The sequence below is a fragment of the Camelus dromedarius genome, chromosome 14 (assembly GCF_036321535.1).
Source record: "Camelus dromedarius isolate mCamDro1 chromosome 14, mCamDro1.pat, whole genome shotgun sequence".
In the NCBI taxonomy this organism is placed as follows: domain Eukaryota; kingdom Metazoa; phylum Chordata; class Mammalia; order Artiodactyla; family Camelidae; genus Camelus; species Camelus dromedarius.
Window position 1 is genome coordinate 70,138,413 of NC_087449.1, and position 24,777 is coordinate 70,163,189.

The following is a 24,777-nucleotide window of genomic DNA, read 5'->3' on the forward strand; positions in this document are numbered from 1 at the left end:
TGTGTGCGGGAAACGGTAGAGCTGAGGCTAACCAGGCACCCAGCGCCAGCACCCACACGCCAGCCACCGCGTCACAGGACTTCTCAACCAGGAGAGAACAGCGTGTTCGTCTCCCCCAGGCAGTCGCCCTACAACCCTGGAAATCCAGAACCTCTTGCTTGTAGGGGTTCTTGGTCCCCTCCGCTTGCCTCCAATTTCACAGCAGTGGGGTGGACAGTCCCCAGGCACATGGGCAGCGTCCTACCCTAGCTGTCCCCCGCCCCCCAGGACTTTCCCTAACGTGCTCAGCCCGGGCAGGGCAGCCTGGAAGTGGGGGAGCTGACGTCCCTCAGGGCAGCCCTCAACCGACAGGGCTTGGACCCTGGTGGACCCTCCTTGGAGGACAATGCCGAGGGGCTCCAGTGGGGCTCCAGGGATGGACCCACGCCCCAACAGGGACAGCCCAGGACGCAGACTCCACCGCCTGCAGTGGAGCCCTTGCAGTGGTCTCTGCTCTCGGGTCCTGGAGGTGGCTGTGGAGTCGGGTCGTTCAACGGCGTGAAGACGAGGGCCCCCCCCCACCACCGGCTGGTGGGTTGTGGGGTGGGGATGACAGCCCGCACACCCTCACCACCGCGGAGTCCGGAGCCGACTGCGGCTGGAGGGCATGCGGAGAAAGCCACAAAGTCCTCCAGGTCAGGGCTCAAAGAAACCCCGTCTCCTGTAGCCACAGGCAGATGGGGCTGAGAATCGGGCCCAAGGTCCAAGTCTAGATGAGACGACAGACCCGCCAAGAAGACTGGTCGTGTGGCCGTGCTGAGATCAGGACCCTGCGGGGGTCGCAGGGTCTGAGGCCTGGTCTGGGGTCCTGACGAGTGAACCCACCTGAGGCCCTTGTACCCCAGCATCTATCCTGCTTCTTTGTGGAAAGGAGGCTCCTCTGATCAGGACTCCCTAAAAATACACCAGAGATGGACGCCTTTGCCAGGTGCTTGCTGTGTGCATTTCCTGTGGCCACTGAAACACAGGACCACAAACAGGGAGGCTTAGAACAGCAGAAATCGACCGTCAGTCTGGAGACCAGAAGTCCGAGGTGCAGGTGCTGGCAGGGCTGGTCCCTTCTGGACCCAGGCCTCTCCCGGAGATGCCGCCGGGTTTACAGGCTCCTGGACGTCCCTTGGCTTGGAGACACATCACTGCCATCTCTGCCTCTGTCTTCGCCTGGCCATCCTCCGTCTCCCTGCATGTCCTCTTCTTGAGTAGGGACACTAGGAGTTGGATTTAGGTGCAAGGTCCTCCCTAATCCAATAGGGCTTCATCTTAACCTGCATCTTGATTGCCTCTTCAAAGACCCTGCTTCCTACATCACACTCACAGGCGCCAGGAGTGAGGACTTAGCACATCTTCAGGGGCACACGACCCCACCCTCTGCAGAGTCTGCCCCTGCCTTCCCTCACTGCTCCAGACACCAGCTGGCACCGAGTCTCAGCACGGCCTGAGCGGGGGTGTCCAGTACCTGGTACGGAAGGGGACAGCTTGCTCCCAGAGGAACTGCAGTTCCCGGCTAGTCTGTCCTGCGGGAACCTTGGTCGCGTGTGGCCCTGGAGAACGTCGGACGGGGGCACGGTCTATGAGGCTGGGCGGGGAAAGCTCATTGACGTGATGTGGGGCTCACTGACGGCCAACGGCTGGCCATCCGAGTGAGATGGAAGCAGCCCTCGTGCATGGGGCCTTGCTCCCTCAAGCTGGGACGCGATGCTGGAGACTCTGGAACGTCTTTGGAGGAGTGTGAAGAGGGGCCTGAAGTCTTGGGCTGGGGCTACTGGGGAGAGTGCACAGGAGCCACCACCTGACAGGGTCCCCAGGGACCTGGAAGACGTGCCTTTCCCTAGCACAGCAGGAAAGGTGCAAGCAAGAGTGTCCAGTGCGGCCGGAGAGCTCCAGGATGGCTGACCTGGAGCTGTGTGGCCAGCGTGACCAGGAGGGCCCACCATGGGTCCAGAAATAGCAGAGGCGTGGCCGTGGGCACACAACTGTCAGAGGCACAGCCGTGGGCCCAGTTGTGGGAATGGGAGGGTCTGGAAGGAAACCAGAGTGCCTCGGAGAGGGGAGGGGTGCTGGCTCACACACCAAGCAGATTTGTCTCATGGCGGACGTGGTGTTAACTGGACCTGCTGGCCAGAGGGCAGACAAGTCCCACCCGGATTCAGGATTCAGCCTCATCAGGGAAGTTCTGGTCACGCCAGGACTCCTGACTCATTGCAAGTTCACAGTCCTTGGCGGGCTTCTTGGAATAGGGGAGGCCACAAACGTCACACCGGATGCAGGTCTGGAGGGGGCGCGGAGCAGGGTGCCCTGCAGCAGGTGCGGGCTGGGGTGAGGGCATCCGCCCAGTGACACCGCCGCCAGCTCAAGTCCACGGCCTTGCGTGGGGCTGGAGACCCTAAAATCAAGGGGCAGGGAAGGCACGCCCGCTGGTTTGTGGCTGTGCCCACGGTGGACACAGATGTGTCCAAGGTGACAAGGGACCATGGTGCCACCCAGTCCTACTCCAGAGTCACATAAAAGAAGAGCAGTGAAGGTGTGCATGGGGAACCTCTGAAGGCCAAAGTCCAAGCAACACATTTGACGTTAAAGTTTGCAGGATTCGCCTCCTGGGCTCCCACGTCCGGGGACGCAGAATGTGCCATGGCAGCAACTGGCACCCAGCGAGGACGAGGTGACTGAGGCTCGTCCTTTGGGACCAGAGTCTGGTCACCGCAGCAGGAGGTAACTGAAGCGAACAGAAGCGCTGGTGGGACGAGGGGAGACGGGAGAGGAGGCCCCTTGGTTGCGGCCCACGGGCCACAGCCGTGGCACTGACTGGCTCGTTTCACTAAACCTCGCTGTCCTGGGTCCTGCTGCCGTGACAGCCACCACTGGGAAGAACCAGCACCGCCTGAGCAGACGTGCGCTGCACTGGCTGGAAGCAGCAGTCGCCTCTAGCGCCCCCCAGAGCTCAGTTTGTAGGCAGGCAGCCCTGGGTGGGGGGTAGCTGGTGGTAGTTGGTGGTAAGGCCCCAGCCCCTCCTTCTTCCCAAGACAAGCCGGGGCCCACTCTGCCGGGCTCGTAGTGTCCCCAGAGGGATGAGGACCTGGTCATCCCAGGCCAGCCAGGCACCCTGTAGCCTGTCCCTCCTTCCTCCGTTCTCCTCACTCCCTGCTCCCACGTCTGGGGTGTCACCCTCTGTCCTGGGATGAACGCTGCCCCCCAAATCCATGTCCACCCAGAACCTCAGAATATGAGCATGTTTCGAAATAGGGTCTTTGCAGCGACCATCAGTTAAGATGAAGTTGTCCTGGGTTACGAGGCCCTGATTCTGATGTCATCAGAAGGACACCCAGAGGGAAGGCCGCGTGACAACGGAGGCAGCGGTGGGGCCGTGTGTCTACCAGCCGAGCAGTGCCAGGAGCTGGGGAGACTGAGGCCTGGGACAGACTCGCCCTCAGAGCCTCCCGGAGGGGCCAGGCCTGCCCACACCCGGATCCCAGGCTCTGGTGTCCAGAACTGCGAGAGTGTGAGCTTCTATTGCTTTAAGGTCCCCGGTCTGTGGTACTTCGTTACAGCCACCCCAGGAAACCAGTCCCCCCAGATAAACTCCTTGCACCGAGTCCTTGTCTCCAGCTCTGATTTCGAGGGAACCCAAACATTGCCCCAGGTGTGGGCTCCAAGCCACAGGCAGGCCGGGTGCCTCACTGGGTCAGTGCCCCTCCTGCCCCTGCTGCAGGCGAGGGGGAGCTGAGGGGCCGCCCCCTGATGCGCCAGCACCTCCAGCCTGGGGAAGAGCTGCCCCGGCTCTCGGGGAGGCATCCAGGAGTCTACGTTGGCAGCACACGGCTCCCAGCCTCTGCCAGAAACCACAGCCCAGGAAGCCACCAGCCCTCTGAGACCGTCCCTGCTGGAAGGAGGTGCGTACAGAGCCCGGGCCGCCCCCACCCCACTGACCCGGCTCAGGTGCCCCTTCACGAGAGATGCTGACATCACCGCCCCGAGCCAGCTCTTCTCAACTGCAAGCCTCCATCACCCTGGCCTTCAGTCTGCGCGTGTCATCACCACGGAATAGAACTCGTGTTTCAAAAGCGCCAGCCCTGCCCGTCCCTCTTCCTGGCCCTGCAGACACGTGGGCAGGAGCAGCCCCTGCCCGTCCCTCTTCCCGGCCACGCAGATGTGTGGGCAGGAGCAGCAGCCTGCAGGCTAGAGGGAGTGGCTGCTGCTTGCAGAATCAGGCAAGGCTCCTGCCCGGGCGGCCTCGCTGCGTGGGTGCCTGAGGCAGTCACAAAGCCCGCTTTAAATAGCTCCTTGTGGGTACGCACAGCAGAAGGGCGGCCTCAAGCCGCAGGGATGGTGGAGAAAGGCGGGTGCCGGGGTGGGCAGGGTCCGGGCAGCAGGGGGGCCCAGGCGACCCAGCAGTTCCGTGAACCTTGAACCCACCCACGCGTCCCCCAGAGGCCTTGGTGGAAGGCAGGCCTGGGGGCAGGACCCTGGGTGCCAGGGGTGGGGGGTGCCGTGGGCAGTCTCGGGCCCAGCCTGATAGCTTCGGAGTGCCTCCTGGGGCCTGGACGTCCCAACCCTGGCAAATCGCCAGGTGCCAGGTAGGAGGGGAGCAGTGACCCTGCTGGGGTTGGGCAAGCCAGAAAGTGCCAAGCAAGAAGAGGAGAGAAGGCGTCACTGTCCTGGTTCTCGAAGCTGGCCGGGCTTAGCCTGCCACCCCCCGCTGACCAGAGCTGGCCCAGGGCCCCGGCCAACCCAGATCCAGGCTCTGCTGCTCCTAGGCCGCCTGCTCTCTGCTGCTCCCAGGTCGGTCACAGTGGAGCCCTACGCCCTGGCCAGACCCACCCCCTGGGACGACCCTGCCCAGCCCTGAAGCCTAGTCCAAAGGGCAGCCTGGTGCAAGGAGGGGTCTTAGGAGGCGAGGGGTCTTCGAGCTGGAGATGTGATCCTTGGGCATGGTGAAGGCAGCTGGGCCAACGCCCTGCTCCACCTGAGGGCACGGCTGGTCCTGTGGGAGGCGGCTGGGTCTACACCTGCAGCTGGACCACCTGACCTCGGAGGTCACACTGCCAGCTAGGCCCTGCCCATGGGTGAGTGTCCCCCAGCACTGCCCCGTGGCCTGGGGACACTGCCGACCCTGGACAGGCGTGTGGGCAAAGGGCAAGGGGCCCAGCAGGGCACTTTCTGATTCACACAAAGTCAGCATCACGCTGGGGGTGGGGCCCAGCGGGATCGTGGCCTGGCTGCCACCTGGTCACAGCCGGGCACTGGGCTGGCACTCCTGACCCCGCAGCAGGCGGCTTGGCCACACTCATGCCCATCTAATCACAGGCTTCTGTCCCTTCCAGGTGTGATGACCTGTCCTGCTCTGGGGCAGGGAAACCTGGGCCCCTGATTGAGAGCTGTCTGTCAGATCACCAATGGCCCAGGGTTGGGGAGCCTGGGGTTGTTAGCGGGGACTCGGCGGGCTCTGACCCCAGTCATCACGTCCGGAAGGCATGGTCGTGGCCCCCACCGTGGCCCAAAGGGAGGGAGGGAGTTGAGGCCCCTACAGGCCCCCGAGCCCCTGTATTCGAGTCTCTGTCTCTAAGTCCCTCTGCCCCGAGCCCATCAGCCCTTCAAGCCAGCAGCCGGAGAGACTTCCAGGCTCTGGGAGCAGAGGTCACGGCCCAGGTGCGGTGACAGCAATCGTCAGCAGGGGCAAAGATTCCATTTTATTTCATGCTGGGACCAAAGGCCTGCGGACGCCCTTCCCCACCCTCTCATTCAGGTGATGAGCACCGTCCACGCCTGGCCTCCTTCCGCTCCCCGGGCCAAGCCCACAGAGCCAAGTCCCAGAGCTGGACCATTTTGCAGCCAGATGCGTGGCTCCCTGGGGACCCTCGCCTGCCTGGCCCGACCTGGGTCAGGTGGCTCTGCTACTGGAGCAGGGAGCTGGGCCGGCGTCCGCGGAGCCCAGAGGTGACCGGGTGAGGGTGGGGACAGAGCCTGGGGACGCTCAGGGAGGCCGAGCTTTCCTCTTGTTTTGTGTGGCTCATGGTCATGCCCCTCTGAAACACGCAGAGCCCCCTGGGGGGCCTTTCTCACTGGAGGTTCTGGGCAGCAGGACAAGCCTGTGGTGTGCGGCCTCACATGGTGTACGCGGCCCAGTAGATGACATTGACTGCGGCGAAGGCAGCAGGGAACACAGCGCGGGCGTAGATGTCAATGGTGTCCGCGTCGATGGGCTTGAAAAGTGCACGGAGGCCCCTTGAGCGGGCCCCCCCCTGCTTCTTCATCTCCCCTGTCTCCACCTCCACCGACCTGTAGGAGCCCATGAGGTTCCTGGGCACCCGGGGCTGCCGGCGGGACACAGCCAGCTCCTGGGTGACGCCGGCGGCTGAGAGTGAGAAGAGCACGACTGCATTCTTCACGTCCATCTGCACGGGGAAGAGGGTGCTGAGCAGCAGGCAATGAGGGGCTCCCAGGCAGACCCCGACCTGTGCCCGCAGCTCCCCCCCTCAGCGAGCAGATCGAGGGGTCTGGGTCTGCCCTCCTGGAGCCCGGGGGACGCAAGTGACCTCCTCCGAGCAGTGGGCAGAGGGTCCCAGGTTGAGAGCAGGAGAAGTGCCCTGCCTTCTGCCCCGGCAATGCTGCCCCCTCGCTGTGCTGGGGCGCAGGGTGGGGAGCTGTCCTTGGTCCTGAACACAAAAGACCCGGCCCGGCCTGGCCTCACCTCGGCCCTCTGCTCCTTGACCTTGACCTTGACCTTGGCCTTTTGCTTCTTCCGGTAGTCGGCATTGAAGTGGGCAAAGGCGTACTCGACCAGGGCAGCAAACACAAAGACATAGCAGATCCAGAAGTACACGTCCAGCGCCTTGATGGCTGATGCCCGCGGGAGGGAGGAGCGAGCGCTGACCATCAGTGTGGTCATGGTCAGCACCGTGGTGATGCCTGATGGGAGTAGGTGTGGCCATCGCTGAAGCCCCTGCCACCCCTCCCCAACCTGGGCGCGGTCAGGCCCCTCTGAGCAGGCCTGGCCTGGCTGGCCTTTGCCCCAGGGGCTGGAAGGCAAGGCCTGTGCTCATGACCAGTGGGGTCAGGGTCCCACTCCCACCCTTCCACCAGCTCCCTTGGAGGAGAGGCCAGGGTCCTGTACCTAGGGACACCCTGGCGGGCACTGCCGCCTGGCTGATCCAGAAGGAGACCCAGGACATGGCGACCAGGAGGATGGAGGGCATGTAGGACTGGATGATGTAGACACCCCGGTTCCTCCTCAGGTGGAAGTGCAGGCTGAGCCGGGGGAATTGGCCGGCTGCCGGAGGGCCATCCGTTGTGAGCAGGCCCGCCGTGCACCACAGCACACGGACGGGAGGGCTGGGCGGGCAGGCGGGGCCACTGCCATCCTCAGAAGGAAGGAAGCCCCAGACCTCCCCTCCCCCATCACAGGCCAAGGGGTCAGGAGCCTCCCGGGCACAGGGCCACCAGAAGAATGTCCCTCGCAGCAGGACCCTCGCAGAGCACCGTCCACTCACCTCCATTGACCTGTCCTCCTTGAGGACAGACCAGGCTGAGCCCACTGGCTCCAATGACGGGGCAGCAGGAGCAGCCAAGAGACAACACAGGCTCGGCCCCGGAGCCCCCATGCCCCTCAGGTACCCCCAAACCTGGAGCGCTGCTGGCCCCAGGGAGCAGTGAAGGACCAGGGAACCTGCCCCGGCCTGCCCTGTCTCTCTTCTCGAGTGGCTTGGCCGGGTTCCAGCTGCACCCTCAGGGGCCCTCAGGGCAGCTGGCGGCTCAATTAAAAGCACCAGGAAACCACAGGCGGGGCTCATGGGGAAGAGGCCACAAGAGGCTGTGTTACCCGATTTGAAGTTGGTCAGCTCCGTGGTGAAGCGGTAGCTGGTGATGGTGAACTGGGCCAGCTGCAGCCTGTCCAGCCCGTGGATCTGCTCCTGGTTTTCGGACCAGTAGTAGACGATGTCCTCAGACGAGTAGCCATCTACAGGAGAGCCACAGGTGGGCGGCAGAGCCTGGCGCCCCCAGCCCATGGCTGCCCCCTGCAGAACCATCCTGCCCACTCTGGGAGCCTGATATGAAGTCACAGGGGGCAGCACAGGAAGACCCGGCCCGGAGAAAGGAGGCCTGGGGCCACGCCTGGCACCATGGGCAGGTGGGTGAGGCCAGAAGAATTGGCAGAAGCAAGGGTCACCATTGCCAGGTGACCCCCAGGGGCTGCCAGGATGGCCAGTGACGCAGATTCATGCCTTGTCTGGGCTCTGGGGCCTGCTGTCCTGGGCAGGGCACTGACCCCTGGGAGGAAGGCCTTCTGGTCCCTTCTCTTCCTTCTGTTTCTGCTCTGACAGCTGATGCCAACCCCAGCTGCCTCCCTGACCCTGAACGTAACAGTCTGCGTCCCTGCCCCCACGCCAGCCCAGGCACTCACAGCTCTCCAGATGCAGTGTGCACTCCTGCTCGTCCATGGGGTACTTGGCCAGGTCCATGTCGCAGGCCACCGTGGAGGTGATTCTGCCCAGACAACATGGCGGTGAGGTCCCCAGAGTTGAGGCCAGGCTCCAGGCCCCAGCAGCTCCCTGGCCCCGGCTCCCTCCTCAAGCCACTCTCCCGCTTTGTTGGCAAGGTGCCAGCATCCAGGTGGATCCTGGAACCTGTGGCCACTTTACGGATATTTGTGGGTCTTTCTCGGGGAATCACGAACTGGATTTCATTCCCTTTCCTCATCCTTCAAAACACCCGACTGTTTGTCTAAGTCGGGGGCACCCTGTCTCCTGTGGGGCAGTGTCTGGGGGTCCCGCCGACCCCGCAGCCCAGGGAGCAGCTCGGGCTGCTGAGCGTTCTGACTTTCCACGAGAATTTAGATCTTCATGTAAACCTCCTGATCTTTAAAATGTTGGCAATTAACTCCCCTTTTAAAAGGCAAGTGTCAGAAAACACACATGCAAACAGATACACGCACACCTATGTTCAAAGCAGCATGCCTCACGACCGTCAAACGTGGAAACAGTGCAGGTGTCGATGGACGGAGGGCAGATACGCAAACCGCCGTGTCTGAGCAGTGGAATGTTACTCAGCCATAAAAAGGAAGGAAATTCTGATACATCTGAGGCTGAGCCTCAGAAACACTATACTTAGTAGGAAAAGGCAGACACAAAAGGTCACGGATTGCATGACTAACTTTGTGTGAAATTTGCAGGATAGGCAAATGTGTGAAGACAGAGCAGACGCGGTTTCCGGAGCTGCGGGAGGGGCACGGGTATGGGGTCTCCTTTTGGGGGTGAAACAAGTTGGAGCACGGTAGAGGTGATGTTTGCACAACATTGTGAATGCACTAAATGCCACAGAATTGTTCACTTTTAAATGGTTGATTTTCTGTGCTGTGAACCTCACCCCAATTTAAAAACAAAAGGGCACGTGTTAGCCAAAAAGCGGCATCCGCTGGCTTCCTGCCAGCAGCCTCTGCGGTCCACGTTTCCTGAGCAGCTGCTGGCTGCCGGAGGTTATAAATAACGCCGCCCAGCTCCAAGCAGAGCCCGGGTTTTCTCCACGGGGGCGGGCCGGGCCCAGGGCTCACCGGATGCTGTACAGAATCACCCCGTCGGGCTGCAGCCGGATCAGCTTGTTCTCCACCGTCACGTCGTGGAACCAGGCGGACTTGGCATTCACGATGAAGGTGTCTGGGAGCCAGAGCTTGTCCACGAAGCGGCTGTCCAGGCCCAGAGTCTCGTTGGTGTGGTTGTAGGACAGCCTGCTGTCCCGCCAGCTCTGGTGCAGAAACACGGTCATGGTGTACTCCTGCAGAGGGGAATGGGAGGGCCCAGCCGTCAGCCCCTCCTCTCCTGGGGGCCCGCTGGAGGTGAGCGGGGAGACTGGCCGGCACCTACCATATTCACCTCCGAGATGTGGTCGATGCTGGCCACCTCGAGGGCGAGTGCCACGTTCACGGGGGGGCCTGCGAGGAAGGAGCAGGGCCCCAGATGGGGGTGCTGAAGCCAGGCCCCAGCATCCCCGGCCACTCCTCCAAGCCAGCGAATGCCCAGGCAGGCAGGACGGGGAACAGCCTGGGGTTTTGCAAGGGAGGCCATCTTGGTGCAAATCCACTGAGGCCTGAGGAGATCCACCCTCCTAGCTGTCCGCCGGGGGGCTGGCGCTGCAGTTCCACACACCCCTCAGGGGAGCCAGCCTCTGCACCAGCCAAGTGGGGCTCATACCCACAGCTGTCCCAGCCTCCACACCCACCTCACCTCCAATACCAGGCCGGAAGTTGCGGGCGTAGCCTTCCATCAAGCCGTCCAGGTTGGGGAGCCAGGATATCTCCAGGTTGGAGCCGACATAGTCGCCAATGTCATTCATTGCTCTGGAAACAAGGCCCACTGGTCACAGAGGTGGGGCACCAGGGTCAGAGACTGTCCTGGGCACTTAGGCCAGCAGGGACAGGGAGGAGGCCCACCAGGCTGGACCCAGCCAGTCCTGGGAATTCACACCAGAGACCCAGGGAGGTCCAGGTCCCAGGGCTCCTCGACCTCTTCCCCCGGCCCCAACCACCAGCCTTGAGGGAGGCTGCTCGAGTCAGACAGAGGCCAGTCAAGGTTGAGTACCCAGGCTCTTTCCATAACCAGCCCAGCATTCCCACCTTACGGTCCCTCAACAAATAGGCCTCGGAGGACCCCAACAAGAGAGCATGGCCTGCCTTTTAGCTTCTGAGGACAAAGTGTCCTGTAGGAGATGACTTGGGAGAAAAGGCGTGTGACCAGGAGGCTGAGGGCTGGGGAGAGGGAGAGAGTGGGTGAGGTCCCAAATCTGGGACCCAGGGTCAGGCCAAGCGCCCACAGGGCAGCTGCAGTCCGGCCTCCTGCTCTCAGTGCCTTCCCAGGCGGGTCCCAGAGGCCCCCAAATCACCATGTGCTTAGCCTAAGTCCAGAGCAGCAGGGGGCCATGCACGCTGGTTGCAGGCTAATGCCACTGACAACCTGTGCTGGTCAGGTCTGTCACTGGCGGGGCTGTAGAAGGTGACCCCACACACACACACCGACTGCCAGACGCTTCCCAGTAGCTCTGCCGCCCTCCCCTCTTGCTGCTCACCCGTCCTGTGGTGAACAGTGTCATCCAAATTCATGTCCACCAAGAACCTCAGAACGGGACCTCATTGGGAAAGGGAGGCTCTGCAGACGTGATGAGGCAAGATGAGGGTTTGCTGGGCTAGGGTGGGCCCTGAGCCCAAGACTGATGTCCTTACAGGAAGAGAAATGGACACGCAGGGAGAAGTCATGGGACTACAGGGGAGGGGATGGGGGCCATGCGGCCACAGTCCCAGGAGCAGCAGGGACCGTGGCGAGACCAGACGCTGCAGCCAGGCCTGGACAGGTTCACTCACCCCTGCTGACACCTTTACTTCAGGTTTCTGGCCTCCAGGATCATGAGAGGATAATTGTCTGCTGTTCTAGGTCCCCTGGCTTGCAGCCCCATGTTACAGCAGCCCCGGGAAGCCCACACACCCTTTCTCCTCCAGCCCACAGTGGCGGGGGCGGGGGGAGGGTTTTCTCCTAAACCCGATGGCAGGGAACCAGAGGGACATTCAGAAGTAACCCTCTTGTTATTCTTCGAATCAATCTATTCCCAGTGGGCAAGGCCTCCAGTTCATGCTGCGCCCGAGCCTGGCCAGAGCTGATGGGGGGACCTAAGGGGCCAGGGTCTGCACGCGGGGGCTGCTGGGAAGCTGAGGCCATGGCTCGCACTGCCTGGAAACAGACTGGCCTGAAGGCAGCTGCGGCTGCGTGCCCAGGCGCCCTACTCTGGGCCCTTCTGGCCGCCATGAGAAGACCGCCACCCACTCTCGGCTCCCACTGCGCTGCTGGCTGCTCCTCCCCACCCAACAGTGGGATGGGCTCAGGGTCCAGCCCCTTCGCCAGGCCCCACTTGGGCCACTGCGGTCCAGGCCCCCCGCCCCATCTCCCCAGCCCACCAGCTCCCTCTCGGCAGCCCCCCTCCCCAGGCCTGCTGCACGTGCTTCCTGACCCCCGCCCTCTGATGTCTCCCCTCCAGACCCTCAGGCACCTGGCCCCTCCTCTTTCTCCAGCACTAACTCTGACCACCCTGCGCTGTCATGCTGCATCGCCCACCCGCACTGAACACCGTCCTTCTCCTGGTCCTGCCCCAGGCCCCTGCAGGAAGCTGTCCTAATCACCCATCTATTCATCCACCCAGACCCCTTGGTGCCATCCCGTTCTAGGCACGTGACTGAGCCAGGACAAGGACAGTTGTGGCACAGGCCCACGTGGAGGTCGGCGTCTGTGATAAAGCAAGTGGCTCTAAGTGTGGTGAAGTTGCAGAAAGGGGACGCCAGGAGCCCTGTGGCTGGGGAGGACGGGACAGCCTCCCTGAGAAAGTGACATCAGAGCCAAAGGGGGAGAATATGAGTCTGGGGGAAGGTGGGTGGTGGGAGGCAGGTGAGGGTACCCGAGTGGGGCCCGAGGCAGCGGGAGGCAGCGGGGTGAGGAGGGAGGAAGAGCTGCCTGCGGAACCCACCCAGGGTCAAGGGGAACCAGCGCTCTCACCAGGATTAGACTCCCAGCTTTAAACCACGATTCTGGTGAGGGAAGGGTGAGAAGTGTCCTGGGGGCGGAGAGAGAATAAACCGGGGGCTGTCATAGAGGCTGAGGGTGACGTGGGGCTGGACTGGACAGAGCAGCGGAGGGATGGAGGCTGACACCCCAAGACAGGAAGGGACCTGGCCTGGACTGAGGGAGGGACAGTGGGTGGGAGGGGCTGGGGGAGCAGGTTATGCTGCTGAGTTTGTGCAGCAGGGCATCCAAGTGTCCTCTCCAGCGGGCTCGAGGAGCACCAGCAAGAGGTCGCCCAGACCCCGTATCCCAGTCTGTCTCATACGCTGGCCTGTGAGGAAGGGGAAACTTGCAAACCCTGATCCATCCCGTAGACCCTCCAGGCGATGGCTGGGCTGAGAGTGTGGGCAGGGCAGGTGCTTTGGTAACAAAGTATAAGAAGGAATTAAATGGAACCCTAATCCCAAGTAAAGCACAATTTAAAATGCAAATGGAGGTCACCCTGAATGTTGGATGTAAAGGGACTCAAATCAGGCTTTATTTTTGGACTGGCCCAGCTGCCATCTTGAGGCTGTGGCTGACCTGCCTGGAACGATGCCATCAGGAGACATCGTCCCAGACCTCAGGCCGGCGGCCAAGGTGAGCACACCTGCCCTTGGCCCAGGCCCCGCGCCCGCGCGAGGGCTCAAAGTCACAATCAAGGGCAGCCCCCGCTGTGAAGCTTGCCTGGAAGTGTAGGACCCCAGTGGGTTCTCAGTCTCTGCCATCTCCAGGGCAAGAAGGGACAGGCTCCCCCAAGGTCACTTCTCACTAGGATGGGCTGGTCGTTCTGCAGCTGTGAAGGGATATGGGGGTGGGGGCTGTGGAAGCTGGAGCACCCAGGAGGCTACGCCATATGCTGGTCTGGGTCCTGGGGGCCCCTCCTCTCTGCCTTCAGTTCAGGCAGTGTGGGGGGGGTGGGGTACACACTCCACCTGGGGGGAGTTCCCTGTGTGGTGAGAACCTGGGGACCCTGACCAGCATCTTGGGAGACTGTCCGACTGTCTGAAGGCCCTGGAAGCCGGTGGTGGCCTAGGGTTGGGGTTTCCTTAGAGGAACATAAGTTCAGAGACACACACCAGGCTCAGGCTCTCGGGCACAGCAGGCTGTGGAGCCACAGGTAGCCTCCCGCCCGGCCACTCCTGGGCGCCATCAGGCCTCTCCTGGCCCCACTGGGGAAACGCCCACTCCTGCCACTTGCCTGTGCCCCTGGGGGTGGAGAGGGAAGGTGGACATAGCGGGACAAGGCAGCAGGTACCCCCCCCACCGCCCCTCCCACCGCCAAGGATCCTCCACCACGCACACACGAGCCCACGGATCCCTGACAGCTCTGCGGCGCTGGCGCCTCAGTTACCAGGGAAAAGAGGAACACCACCACGACCACGAGGTGTGCCTGCGAGGCGGGAGCTTCTCCAGGGAGACGGAGGTGCCAGCAGCCCGGGGAGGCCACCCACTCGGGTGCAGCTGGCAAGCTTGGGGGGCCGCCACGTGAGCGGCTCTTCAGACTCGGGGAAGCATGGCCTTGACCTGACCCACAAACGCTGTGGCTCGCTCACTTCTTGTCCCACCAGAACCCAGGGACCTGGCTGAGTAGCAGCAGCCAGTTGGGCACCTCCTGTCAGCCCCCTGTCCTCCCACACCGCCTGGGGGGCTGAGACGAGGAAAGGGCGGGCATGGTCCTCTGGGCTTCCGAGTGGAGGGACCCAGAGCAGATGGGAAAGGAATCCCCGAATGGACAGAGTCTTGTCCTGGCTGGGTCCTTGGCCTCCCAGCCTTCCTGCACAGGCAGACAGGCTCACCCTAACCCAACAGCCCAGGAGCCAGCTGAGGTTGGAGTTCAGAGGGCTTCAGATTTTAGAAAGGTAAAATGAGGCACTGAACCTGGGGAGGGATCTGGAGAATTTTCCAGCAGGAAATGTATAAATATACGCAGTGTTGAGGGGCAGGGTATAGCTCAGTGGTAGAGGCCTGCTTAGCATGCATGAGGTCCTGGGTTCAATCCCCAGTATCTCCATTAAACACACACACACACACACACACACACACACACACACACAATTAAATATGCCCTGTGAACAGCAGAAATAAAGACAAAACAAGCAAAGCATGGCAGGCTTTGTTGTCAAAAGAGTTTTGGTGTCAAAATTGGACTACGACTTCGGGGTTCAGAGTGACTTGGATTTCAGAACTGTGGCTGCATGGCCGTGGGCCTGAGCCAGCAGCTGCCCCCCAGCCTCTAGCACGCACACCCTCGGCCACACCTCAACGCTCTTCCCTTCCTGGTGCCGTAAAGCAGGAGGAGAAGGGGAAGGGCCCACCAGGCTTGATGAAGAATGGAGCCCCGGGACAGGGGCCGCACGGGAACTGCGTGCGACCTCGGCGTGACAGTCACGTCTACGGCCGGACCCAGGCCTTCCTGGCTCTGCCTTTACACCGCCAGCAAGAAAACTCTGACCACACACACACAGAACCGTGCTATGGTGGCCTGCGTGCCTTCAGCCACAACGCAGGCTAGTAGTCGACCATTTCTGGCTCCTAAAGTCTTCGCCACCACTTGGCTGACCACAAAGTCCGGAACGCTGGCTGCCCTGTTTTTCCTACAGTCCTTGCACCAGGATGATTTTCAAAAAGGCCACTCACAACTCCCAGGGCAGGTGGTCAGGCTCGGTGCTCAGGACGCTGGGTGACCCAGAGCCTCGTCAAGTCCACAGAGAGAAGAGCCAGCGGGGACAGTGCTGGGCCTTAGGGGTCACAGGGGACCCTTCTCCTCAGCCGCTTCCTTCTCTGGGAAGACAGGGCACCTCATCCCATCTCCTGACAGTTATAAAGAACCCCGGAACCTCTTCCCTGCAGGGGCGCTGGGTCCCCTCCTACCTGTACACTTCGGCATCTGAAACGGCGCCTGAGAGGGAGACCCCACAGCACGCTGGGCCGACTGCTCCACAGCCGTGCACGGCCGTTAGAACGCCCCCTTGTCCACGCGGACCTGCTAGCTGGTCCTGCAGCTCTGCCCTCAGGGGAAGGGGCGCAGCCTCCTCCCCGCTGTTCTAAGGGTCTCTTTCTCCCTGCCCGCAGCTTGGGCCATGCTGAGCGCTCAGCCGGCGCCTGGAAGGGCACCAGCCAGCCAGGGACGGGCCAAGTGCGGCTGGGGTCGAGGAAGCGGAGCTCAGCAGGCCCACCCGGGCACGGGGAGAACGGAGAGCGGCTCCGATGCCCTCCACCGGCCCCGCAGCGCCGGTTCAGCACCGGGACGGCGGACAGCGCCGGGGCAGCAGGGCGGCTGGAACCCAACACCGCCCGGCCCGCGGCCAAGGACATCGTAGAGACGAGTCCGGAGATGAGCGCTCGCAGGGAAGACGGGCTGGGGGAGTCAAGGAGGGGAGAGAAGGGGGACAGACACGGTGGGAACGCGGGGGTAGGGGGAGACGAGGCGGATGAAGACCCGGGGTTCTCGCCGGGCTCCGTCCGACCAGCCGGGGCTGGGCTGGCCGGCGCCGGGCTCCCCACCGAGGGCGACCCCGGGGCAGTGCGGACCCCGGCGCCCGCTCACCTGGTGCCGCGGTGCTGCTGCGCGCAGAGCAGCAGGAGCGGGGGCAGCAGCCAGGCCGGCGCGTCCATGGCCTCGGCCGGCTGGGCGCTGGACCGGGGGCGGCGCGGGGTCCGGCCGGTCGCGGGCGCTCGCGAAGTTGCTTCGCCGGCGGCGGCACAGGCGGGCGGGAGCGGGAGGGCGCGCGGCGCGGGCGCGAGGGCGGACGGAGCGCGGAGCCCGGAGCCGCCCCGCCCCGCCCGCCCGCGCGGCGCAGCTCTGCCCCTCCAGCTACCGCCGCCCCGCCTGCGGCGCCCCCTCCGGTCCTCGCGGGCCGCGCTCCCGGCCGGGGGTCTGGCGCTCCCCGTCCCATCGTCGCTGCCCTTGCCAGTCGCAAACGGACCTTCCGCGGGTCTGCCCGGGAGGCGACCCAGGCCCAGGCGCACGACCCGCTTGGACGGGGCCTTCCGCTGCCGGCCAGGCGCCTGCGGACCTGCGGGCAGGGCGGGACCTCGTCCCTAAGGCGAAGTGTGTGATGACTGTTTGTGGGGTCTCAGGTCCCAGAGAGCTGGTTCCAGCACAAGGAGGGTGCTGGTGTCCCTGCAGCCTTCACCTGCTACTGGGAGAGACCCCCCCCCCCCGCCCATGCAGCTCCTTTCCAAACCCTCACACTTGCTGCAGAGCCTGAGAGATGCCACTCGCCCACCCAGCGGAGGGTGGGCGGTTAGGGGTGGTGGGGGTGGGCCTGCTGCTGCTCTGCTGGCCGCGATTCTGTGGTCAGAACCCTGCTCTGGTCACGGGATGCAGCGCCTTGTCTGGCTGGCAGGTCAGGCTCCATCACCCCCGTCCACACCCACCGAACTGCTGAGAAAGTCAAGGCCTCATGCATTCTCTGCTGTGGCTCTTTCAAAAGTACAATTCTGCACAGTTTCCGAGAAAAAGCTGATCACAAACTTTAATCGTTTGATCCTTCGTTCACTTCTGGACCTCATGTTAGCTGACAACCAAAAGTGAACGTCTCAGGAAAACACTTAAAAATGGGCAAACTGGTCCCAGAGGGGGTCGGGTCCTGGATGTCCATGGACACTGGCTGGAGCAGGGGCAGGGGGAGGGGCCAAATGGGCTTCACTGCTGGGAATTTCCAGCCTGGTCTTGAGTGCCAGAGATCAAAGGGTCTGGGTTTCAGCTTTCGTTCCTAAAGCCAGTAACAAGGTCTAAGAAAGTCACTCGGGTCCCAGCTAAACGCCTCTCTGCAGGCTCTTCCGGCCCCTCGGGGGGCCCTCTGGGTACCGGGAAGCACATGTTGCTGTCTGAGTGTGTGCTCTGAGCCGTCTCTGGGCCTCGGGGCCACATTCCCGTTTGTCCTTCTGCATGGGCTGGAGTTGAGGAGTTAATCCATGAAAAGGTGCTGAGAGTGTGGCCTGGCAGGAGCGAGAGCCCGGGGTGTGCCAAGGGTTGTTTCTGTGGTTCCTGCCCTAGAACAGGAGCTTGCCTATCTGCTTCTTCACAGTGTCCCTCATGTCGAATAGCCTCTGGCATAAGGTAGGTGCTTAATAAATGTAGGAAAATACGTAGGCTCAGAGTCACCAAAAGCCAGCACACTGGGCCTGGTCTGATGCCTGCACTGCACGGGACCACACCCAGCGCTGGCTCTCCTGTCTTTGAGGCCCGAGCGTTGGTCTCCATGCTGGTCCAGGCATCCCTCCCAGCTCTGTCTCTGGGTTCATGGTCATGGTGGTGTCCCGGACCTGAGAAGATGCAGGTGCTGAGAGCTTCTGGGGCACTTTGCTGAACTTGAATCACTTCATTCAGTTGGTTTGAGGTGAAGCGAATTATCACTGTTTCCTTCACTGTCCTCTATTATCTGAAGCACAGGATTGACCCTGAGCTCTCACTGGAAGAGGACCGTGCTGCGCGGGCATCACAGCCATAGCTCCTCTGTCCTCGGGAGGCATCGAATCGCCTCTTCTTCCTGGAGCCCTGGAGGCGAGCACGTCTCAGCCAGGAATAGGGAAAGCGGTAAAGCAGTGCCCTGTGCACATGGAGCCGGCAGTGCTGCCCAGCGCTCACAGCTCTCCCGGGATGCCGGGGTCTGCACTGACCTTGAAGCAAAGGCTCAGTGTCCTCCCCAGAGTCTGCAAGCTGTATCTTAGTTCGATATTGTCCTAACTGGCTTTCGTATGGATGGGAAGAGTAGGAGCTTTCATTTTTCCTTCCTCGAGTTTTTTTGAGAATCATTTTGTCGCATTTCTGAACCTTGGTTCAGAAGAGTCCCACTGATATGTGGACCCAGTCGGTCTCCCCGTCCTCATCTTCAGCTCCACTCAGACAAGCTCCAGGTACCCCAGGATGGGGAAGCCAACTCGGGGCAGCCCCAGTAAAGGTCAGGAAATCAGGATCTGGGTCCCGTGTGGTCAGCCACACCCGGGAAGTGTCCACTTCTCCCTCCCTCTGACCGTTCAGGAAATGTTCCCGGGGTCCGATGTCTGGGTATTAGCCCCAGTCCTGCTCCTAACTGGCCATGTGGCCTCAGGGAAGTCATTTCTTCCTGCTTTGTCTTATTCTTTTGCAAAAGGAGGCACTGAGAGTAGGGATGGGTTTCCTGGGTACCGCAAGCCCGCCATGCTGAACCCTGTTACAAAGACTCTCAGTTCCTCACTCATAATGGGTTGTGTTCATTGAAAACAAGTCTCACTTGCAGGAGCTTGGGGTACCTCCCTCCTCTGGAAAATGGTTAAGGTTACTCCTCATGTTTATTTCACTCCCGTTATTGTCATGGGGGGGGCGGCAGAACCCCACCCTCCGAGTGTGACTTTGGTGAAACTTTCCAAATTGATCAGACGAAGGGTCTCTGTCTGTGGAAGGCTCTCCGTTCCAGGTAAGGTGTGTGCTCTTCACCAGGGTCTCTGACGGCCCCACCCCCTTGTCTTGGCACTACTGAGGGACTGGGACAGGGAACCTGGTGCCAAGGCATGGGCACAGCGTGAACATGAGGCCCGAACATCCCCCCCAGAGGCACCTGCTCCCCTATGTCTAGTTAACCCGTCCGTGTGCCATGCTTTCCCTTATTTAACTTGGAACACGACAGCTTCTCCATCAGGACGGTCCCTGCAGAGCCCTCTGGTTTTGGGTCCAGGGCAGTGGCTGCTGCCTCCTCCTCCTGCTTGTGCAGGGAGGCGTTACACTCTCCCCGTATGGCGCTGAGCAGGACCACGCTCGGCCCTGGGAAGGTCTGGGAGCTTGGCTTCCATGGCTGCCCCCTGGAGCCACGAACTCAACCCTCGGATAGCAGCACCCGCCGTGGCATCTAGAGAGGTGCGGGGCGTGGTCGGTGGGGCGGCTTGACTCTTGAGATCGTCAGCCTGCAGCCCCTTGTGCATGAGGGTTTCTGGGTGATGGCCTGGCCGTGTGCCCACCGCGTAGGGGAAGGGTGGCAGCAAGCCCAGGGCCTGGGCCGAGAGCTGGCCTGCGTCCCTCGTAGCAGCAGGATGGGCCCCGGGAGGCGGAGGTGAGTCACAGGCATCCAGGCCGGGAAGCTGTCCTCATTCGTTTTAATCCCTGCCCGATGTATCTGTGAGGCTGTTCTGTTATTTTCCTGGGAAAATGCCCCAAATGAAGAAAATAGCAGTGACACAGAGAAAACTTTCCCTGAGCCTGGAATGTGATTATTAATCCTATGATTTCCAGATGGAATCCATTCATCTGGAGAAGCAGAGGAGCTTGGCAGGAAGCAGCAAACGCAGAACACTCGTAGCAGCCTGAGCTCCACCGTCTGCTTAAACAAAGGGCGCAGCGCACCAGGGAACGGGCCCAGCTTTGCGGCTGTTTTTAGTGATCGAGGCCCTGGGAACCAATAAGCGATTGAACTTGGCCACTTAGAGAATTTCTTTTTCTAAGGATGGAAATAGACAGCCAAGTACAATTGCTCGTGTTTGATGTGGAGAAGTCAGAATTCTATTCTCGTATTTTATGTTTTTTTTTAAAGTCGCAATTTGAATTCTTTCCTGTGATGGAAAATGCTAAACACAGATTAACATTCCTGACAAAGGGCCGCCTAGCACGTGAGAAGGACTCTGCCTCACACGCCAGCGGACTGAACTGCCCTGAGGGTCCGGCAGGGCTGCTGGCTGTGGGTCCCGCCCCAGCACCCGCCCGACTGCCCCGCGGCTCTGCTCCCCAGCTGCGAGGAGGGCAGCCATGCTTCCCTTGGCCTCTCTCTGGTCCACAGGCTGATCCTCTGTGCCGGATGCTGGAGAGACAAAAGCAGGAGATTTGCTGTGATCTTTGTCATTCTCGATATTTGGACACTTTGATTAAACTTCCTCAGGAAAGGCCCCTTCCCGGCTGGGGTGCGTGTAGCTCAGTGGTAGAGCACGTGCTTAGCATGCATGAGGTCCTTGGTTCAATTCCCAGTACCTCCATTAATAATAATAATAATGAATTAATAAGACTAATTACCTCCCCCCCCAAAAAAAACAAGGGTAATATGTATAAAGAAAGCCCCCTACACAGATCGATATTCACTTAACTAACATCTATGGAATTAGCCATCCTGCTCTACAGCCAAATACTGGTCTAGACGTTGCTGTGAATAAGCTGTAAAAGGCTCCCACCCCGCAGTGGCCTCGCCTTCTGGGAGGGGGAACACGGACAGCCAGTGAGTAAACAAAGAAAAGGGATCACTTCAAACGTCAGTCGCCAGGCATGCTATAAAGGAACCTTCACAAGTGGAACGTGACGGAGAACATCCGGGGGGCACGCTGGGCAGGCGGTCAGGAAGAGCTCTGTGAGGTCACATCTGAACTGCGGTTAGAATTCTACCCTATTCCTTCAGAGAAAAAGCCGGGCCTGTCAAGAGCCAGGTAGGTGTTCTGGGCAGAGAAGTGCAAAGGTCCTGAGGCAGGAGTGAAGGGCCAGGTCAGGCCAGGGAGGGCGGAAGGAAGGGTGAGCAGCAGAGGGAGGCCGCAGAAGCCAGCCCACACCTGGTCCGTTAGGTGGTGGGCTAGTTTTTGTCTAGGTTTATTTGAGTTTTAATCAGCTTTATTGAAATACAGTCAACATACAATAAAATTCACTGATTTTAAGTGTACAACTTGATGGCTTTGCTACGTGTGTCGGGTTGTATAAGCGCCACCATGATGGTGACACTGCACAACCACACCCCCTTAAAAAGTGCCTCCAGCCCCTCTGCAGCCCCTCCCAGCCCTGGTCCCACGTGACCACTGGTGTCTGCTTCCTGTCAGCACAGTTCTGCCTTTTCTGAAGGATCATGTAAACAGAGTCACAGAGCACGAACGTGGCTCCCGCTGCCGCTGCCCTGCCCCGCGGCGCCCTGGGCCCCGGCCAGCGGTCTGCGCCTTGTGGCGCTTTCCACCAAGCCTGGGCGACGGCGTGGGTGTTGCTTTCTCTCTTCTCTTCTTCCTTTTCAAGTTGGTTCTTCGTCTCTGGTCTGCAGGGTTTCTCACAAGAGGTGTGTTGACATTTCTTTATTGCTCTGTATGAAGTGTCTTTTTGTCTGCGTGTTTTAGGGTTTTCCTTTATTTCTCCTTCCCACCAATTTGATGATAATATGTCTTGGTCTAATTTTCTTAGACTTATTCTGCTTGAGGTTTGTTGAGCTTCTGGGATCTCTGGGCTAATAGTTTTCATCAGGTTCGGAAGACATGCAGCCCCTTTGGGATGAGTTTCACCCTCCCCTGGGCCAGCCCTCCCCTCCAGTCTCATGTTCGGCCCCGTCGGTCAGCAGCCCCCAAGCCCACCCCCACGGCGGGCACCCGCCGCTGACTCCCGCAGCCCCCGGACACTTACCCTTTCTCTCCCATCAGGCCCAGGTGTATCTGACGAGATTGTCCTGCAACTTCCCACGCCGGTGGCCAGTCTGGCAGCCCGGAGAGGGGCGGGGGCAGTCCTAAAGGGACCCTGCTGCCTTACTGGGGAGACCTGCACAGTGTCCTTCCAGATGATGGGGTGCTAGCTCTTCCCAGGGAGGGAGAGCCACCTCTGCAGGCTATGAAGTTTCAGAATAGTCTGGGGAGGCAAAACCCCTAGGGCATCCACCAGACTCCCCATCCCATGTCAGAGCTTCCCCAGCCAGGGCCTGATCTTGGCCCCAGGACCCGGACCTTGGCCCCTGTAGAACGGTAACTTGGTATCCAGCATCCTCCCAAGGTGACCGACGAGGACTTTATTTTATAAAGGAGCTCAGGGACATTAACGTAGTCGATGTGCTTCAGTCCACTGCAGTTACCTTATTTTGTTACTTTTCTTTTTGATCCTCAAAGCACCCTTACTATCATCAGAAGGAGCTCCTCCAAGTTGGCTAATGAATCCTCTGATGCAACCCTAGAATCTTTGATCGTCTCCTTGCATCCTTGCATTGGCAAGATGCTCCAGGATCATCCGGTACATTTTCTGCCTCAAATCAGAAATCTGTCATTTTTTCTAAGAAGCGGTGGGGTTATTTTACTGGGAAATGGTGCATCGGACAACAGCCAGGGTGCAAGGGGCACACATCACTCCCGGACCCGCGCAGCCCAAGAGAAAGACAGGCAACTTCACGGCAGCACTAGCCACACAGGCTCCCAGCGCCTGGAATGTGGCTGCTGCACCTGAGGAATGGAATTTCAAACTTTACCTGGTTAAAATTTTCTTATTGTGGTAAAATGTACATAACGTAAAATTTACCACTGTAACTGTTTTTAATTGCACAGTTCAGCAACATTAAGCACATTCACGTTGTTGTGTGACCACCCCCACCATCTGTTCTCAGAACTGTCTCATCTTCCCAAACTGAAACTCTGTCCCCATTGAAAATAACTCCCCATTTCACCACCGCAACCCCAGCTCCCGGCAACTGCCTTTCTGCTTTCCTTCTGGGCGAATCTGACTACTCCATGCACCTCAGATAAGTTAAATCAATCAATGTTTGTTCTTTAAAAAAAAAAAAACACCTTCATTGTGGTCTGGTTCTTGTACAGTAAACTGCACATATTTCAGATGTACAATTCTGATGAATCTTGATAGATGTCTACAGTGAGACCACAACCACAATCAAGATAGCTGACGCTTCCATCACTCCTCTTTTTGAACTCCCAATTTATCCCTTCCCACCCTCTTTGCTCCCTGGTAACCATAAGTTTGTTCTCTGTGAGTCTGTTTCTGTTTTATAGATATATTCATTTGTGTCCCATTTTTTTTTTAAGATTCCACATAAAAGTGATACCATATGGCATTTTTCTTTCTCTTTCTGGCTTACTTCATATAGAATGACAATCTCCAGACCCATCCATATTGCTGCAAATGGCATTATTTTATTCTTTTTTATGGCTGAGTAGTATTCCATTGTATATAAATACCACATCTTCTTTACCCAGTCATCTGTTGATGACATTTAGGTTGTTTCCATGTCTTGGCTATTGTAAATGGTGCTGCTGTGAACATTGGGGTGCATGTGTTTTTTTTAATTTTTTATTTATTTTAAAATTTTTTTGGTGGGGGAGGTAATTTGATTTTTTTAAATTTATTTTTAATGGAGGTACTAGGGATTGAACCCAGGATCTCGTGCATGCTAAGTACGCACTGTACCACTGAGCTATACCGTCCCCCTAATGTGTCTTTTTTAATTATTATTATTTTCCAGATATATGCCCAGGAGTGGGATTGCTGGATCATACGGTAAGTCTATTTTTAGTTTTTTAAGGAATCTCCATAATGCTTTCCATAATGGCTGCATCAACTTACATTCCCACCAGCAGTGTAGGAGGGTTCCTTTTTCTCCACACCCTCTACAGCATTTATCGTTTGTGGACTTTTCAATGATGGCCATTCTGACTGGTGTGAGGTGATACCTCACTGTGGTTTTGATTTGCATTTCTCTGACAATTACTGATGTTGAGCATCTTTTCATGTGCCTGTTGGCCATCTGTATGTCTTCTTTGGAGAAATGTCTATTTAGGTCTTCAGCCCATTTTTTGATTGGGTTGCTTGTTTTTTGATATTAAAGTCTGTGAGCTATTGGTATATTTTGGAAATTATTCCCTTGTCAGTCACAACATTTGCAAAGATTTTCTCCCATTCTGTAGGTTGTCTCTTTGTTTTGTTGATGGTATCCTTAGCAAACAATGTTTGTCCTTTTGTGTCTGCCTGTTTCACTTAGCATAATGTCTTCAAGGTTCATCCATGTTGCAGCAGGTGTCAGAATTTCATTCCTTTCTGAGGCTGAATAATATCGATGGACACTTGGGTTGCTTCCACCTTTTGGCTGTTGTGCACAATGCTGCTGTGAACCTTGGTGTACAAATATTTGTTCAAGTGTTTAATTTTAATTAATTAAAATTTAAATAGCCACATGTGTCCAGTGGCTACCATATTGGACAGTTCTAGACCTTTTCAGTGGACAGAGCTAAGAAATACATTTTAGAAGAAAAAATTGTATTAATTCATACTACTATTCCCATTCAAATACAGTCTTACAGGTTTTTCCGTTTCTTATTTTACCTCTTACCTTTTTATTTCTTCTCTCAAGCTAGAAATATTGGTTTGTAATATTACCATATTACTTATTTGCCTTACTGCATTTCATATAATTCCAGAACAGCAATGTCAATATTATTACAAAAACCAGGATTACTGCAAAGAAGTTAAGGT

General features: G+C 58.9%; 1 protein-coding gene across 2 annotated transcripts; it reads right to left on the reverse strand.

Annotated features, from left to right (window-relative positions):
• Nucleotides 1-5,703: 5,703 nt before the first annotated feature.
• On the reverse strand, nt 5,704-16,353 carry GABRD (gamma-aminobutyric acid type A receptor subunit delta). Of its 2 annotated transcripts, none has more exons than XM_031464953.2 (9): nt 16,156-16,353; nt 10,251-10,363; nt 9,891-9,958; nt 9,581-9,801; nt 8,435-8,517; nt 7,853-7,990; nt 7,148-7,303; nt 6,725-6,942; nt 5,704-6,428 (listed from the first exon to the last, which is right to left on the reverse strand). In XM_031464953.2, the coding sequence occupies exons 1-9, from the start codon at nt 16,221-16,223 to the stop codon at nt 6,138-6,140; spliced, it is 1,356 nt and encodes a 451-aa protein (XP_031320813.2). In that variant the 5' UTR covers nt 16,224-16,353; the 3' UTR covers nt 5,704-6,137. The 2 variants fall into 2 exon arrangements, with proteins under 2 accessions (XP_031320813.2, XP_064350239.1); XM_064494169.1 differs by lacking the exon at nt 16,156-16,353 and adding an exon at nt 11,089-11,170.
• Between the last annotated feature and the right edge of the window lie 8,424 nt (nt 16,354-24,777).

Coding starts and splice junctions, on each gene's coding strand:
- GABRD (XM_031464953.2), bottom strand. CDS start 16,223: ATGGACGCGCCGGCCTGGCTGCTGCCCCCGCTCCTGCTGCTCTGCGCG. Junction 9,959..10,250: donor CTTCCGGCCTGGTATTGGAG/GTGAGGTGGGTG, acceptor CCTTCCTCGCAG/GCCCCCCCGTGAACGTGGCA. Junction 7,991..8,434: donor CACACTGCATCTGGAGAGCT/GTGAGTGCCTGG, acceptor GCTCTCCTGTAG/ATGGCTACTCGTCTGAGGAC.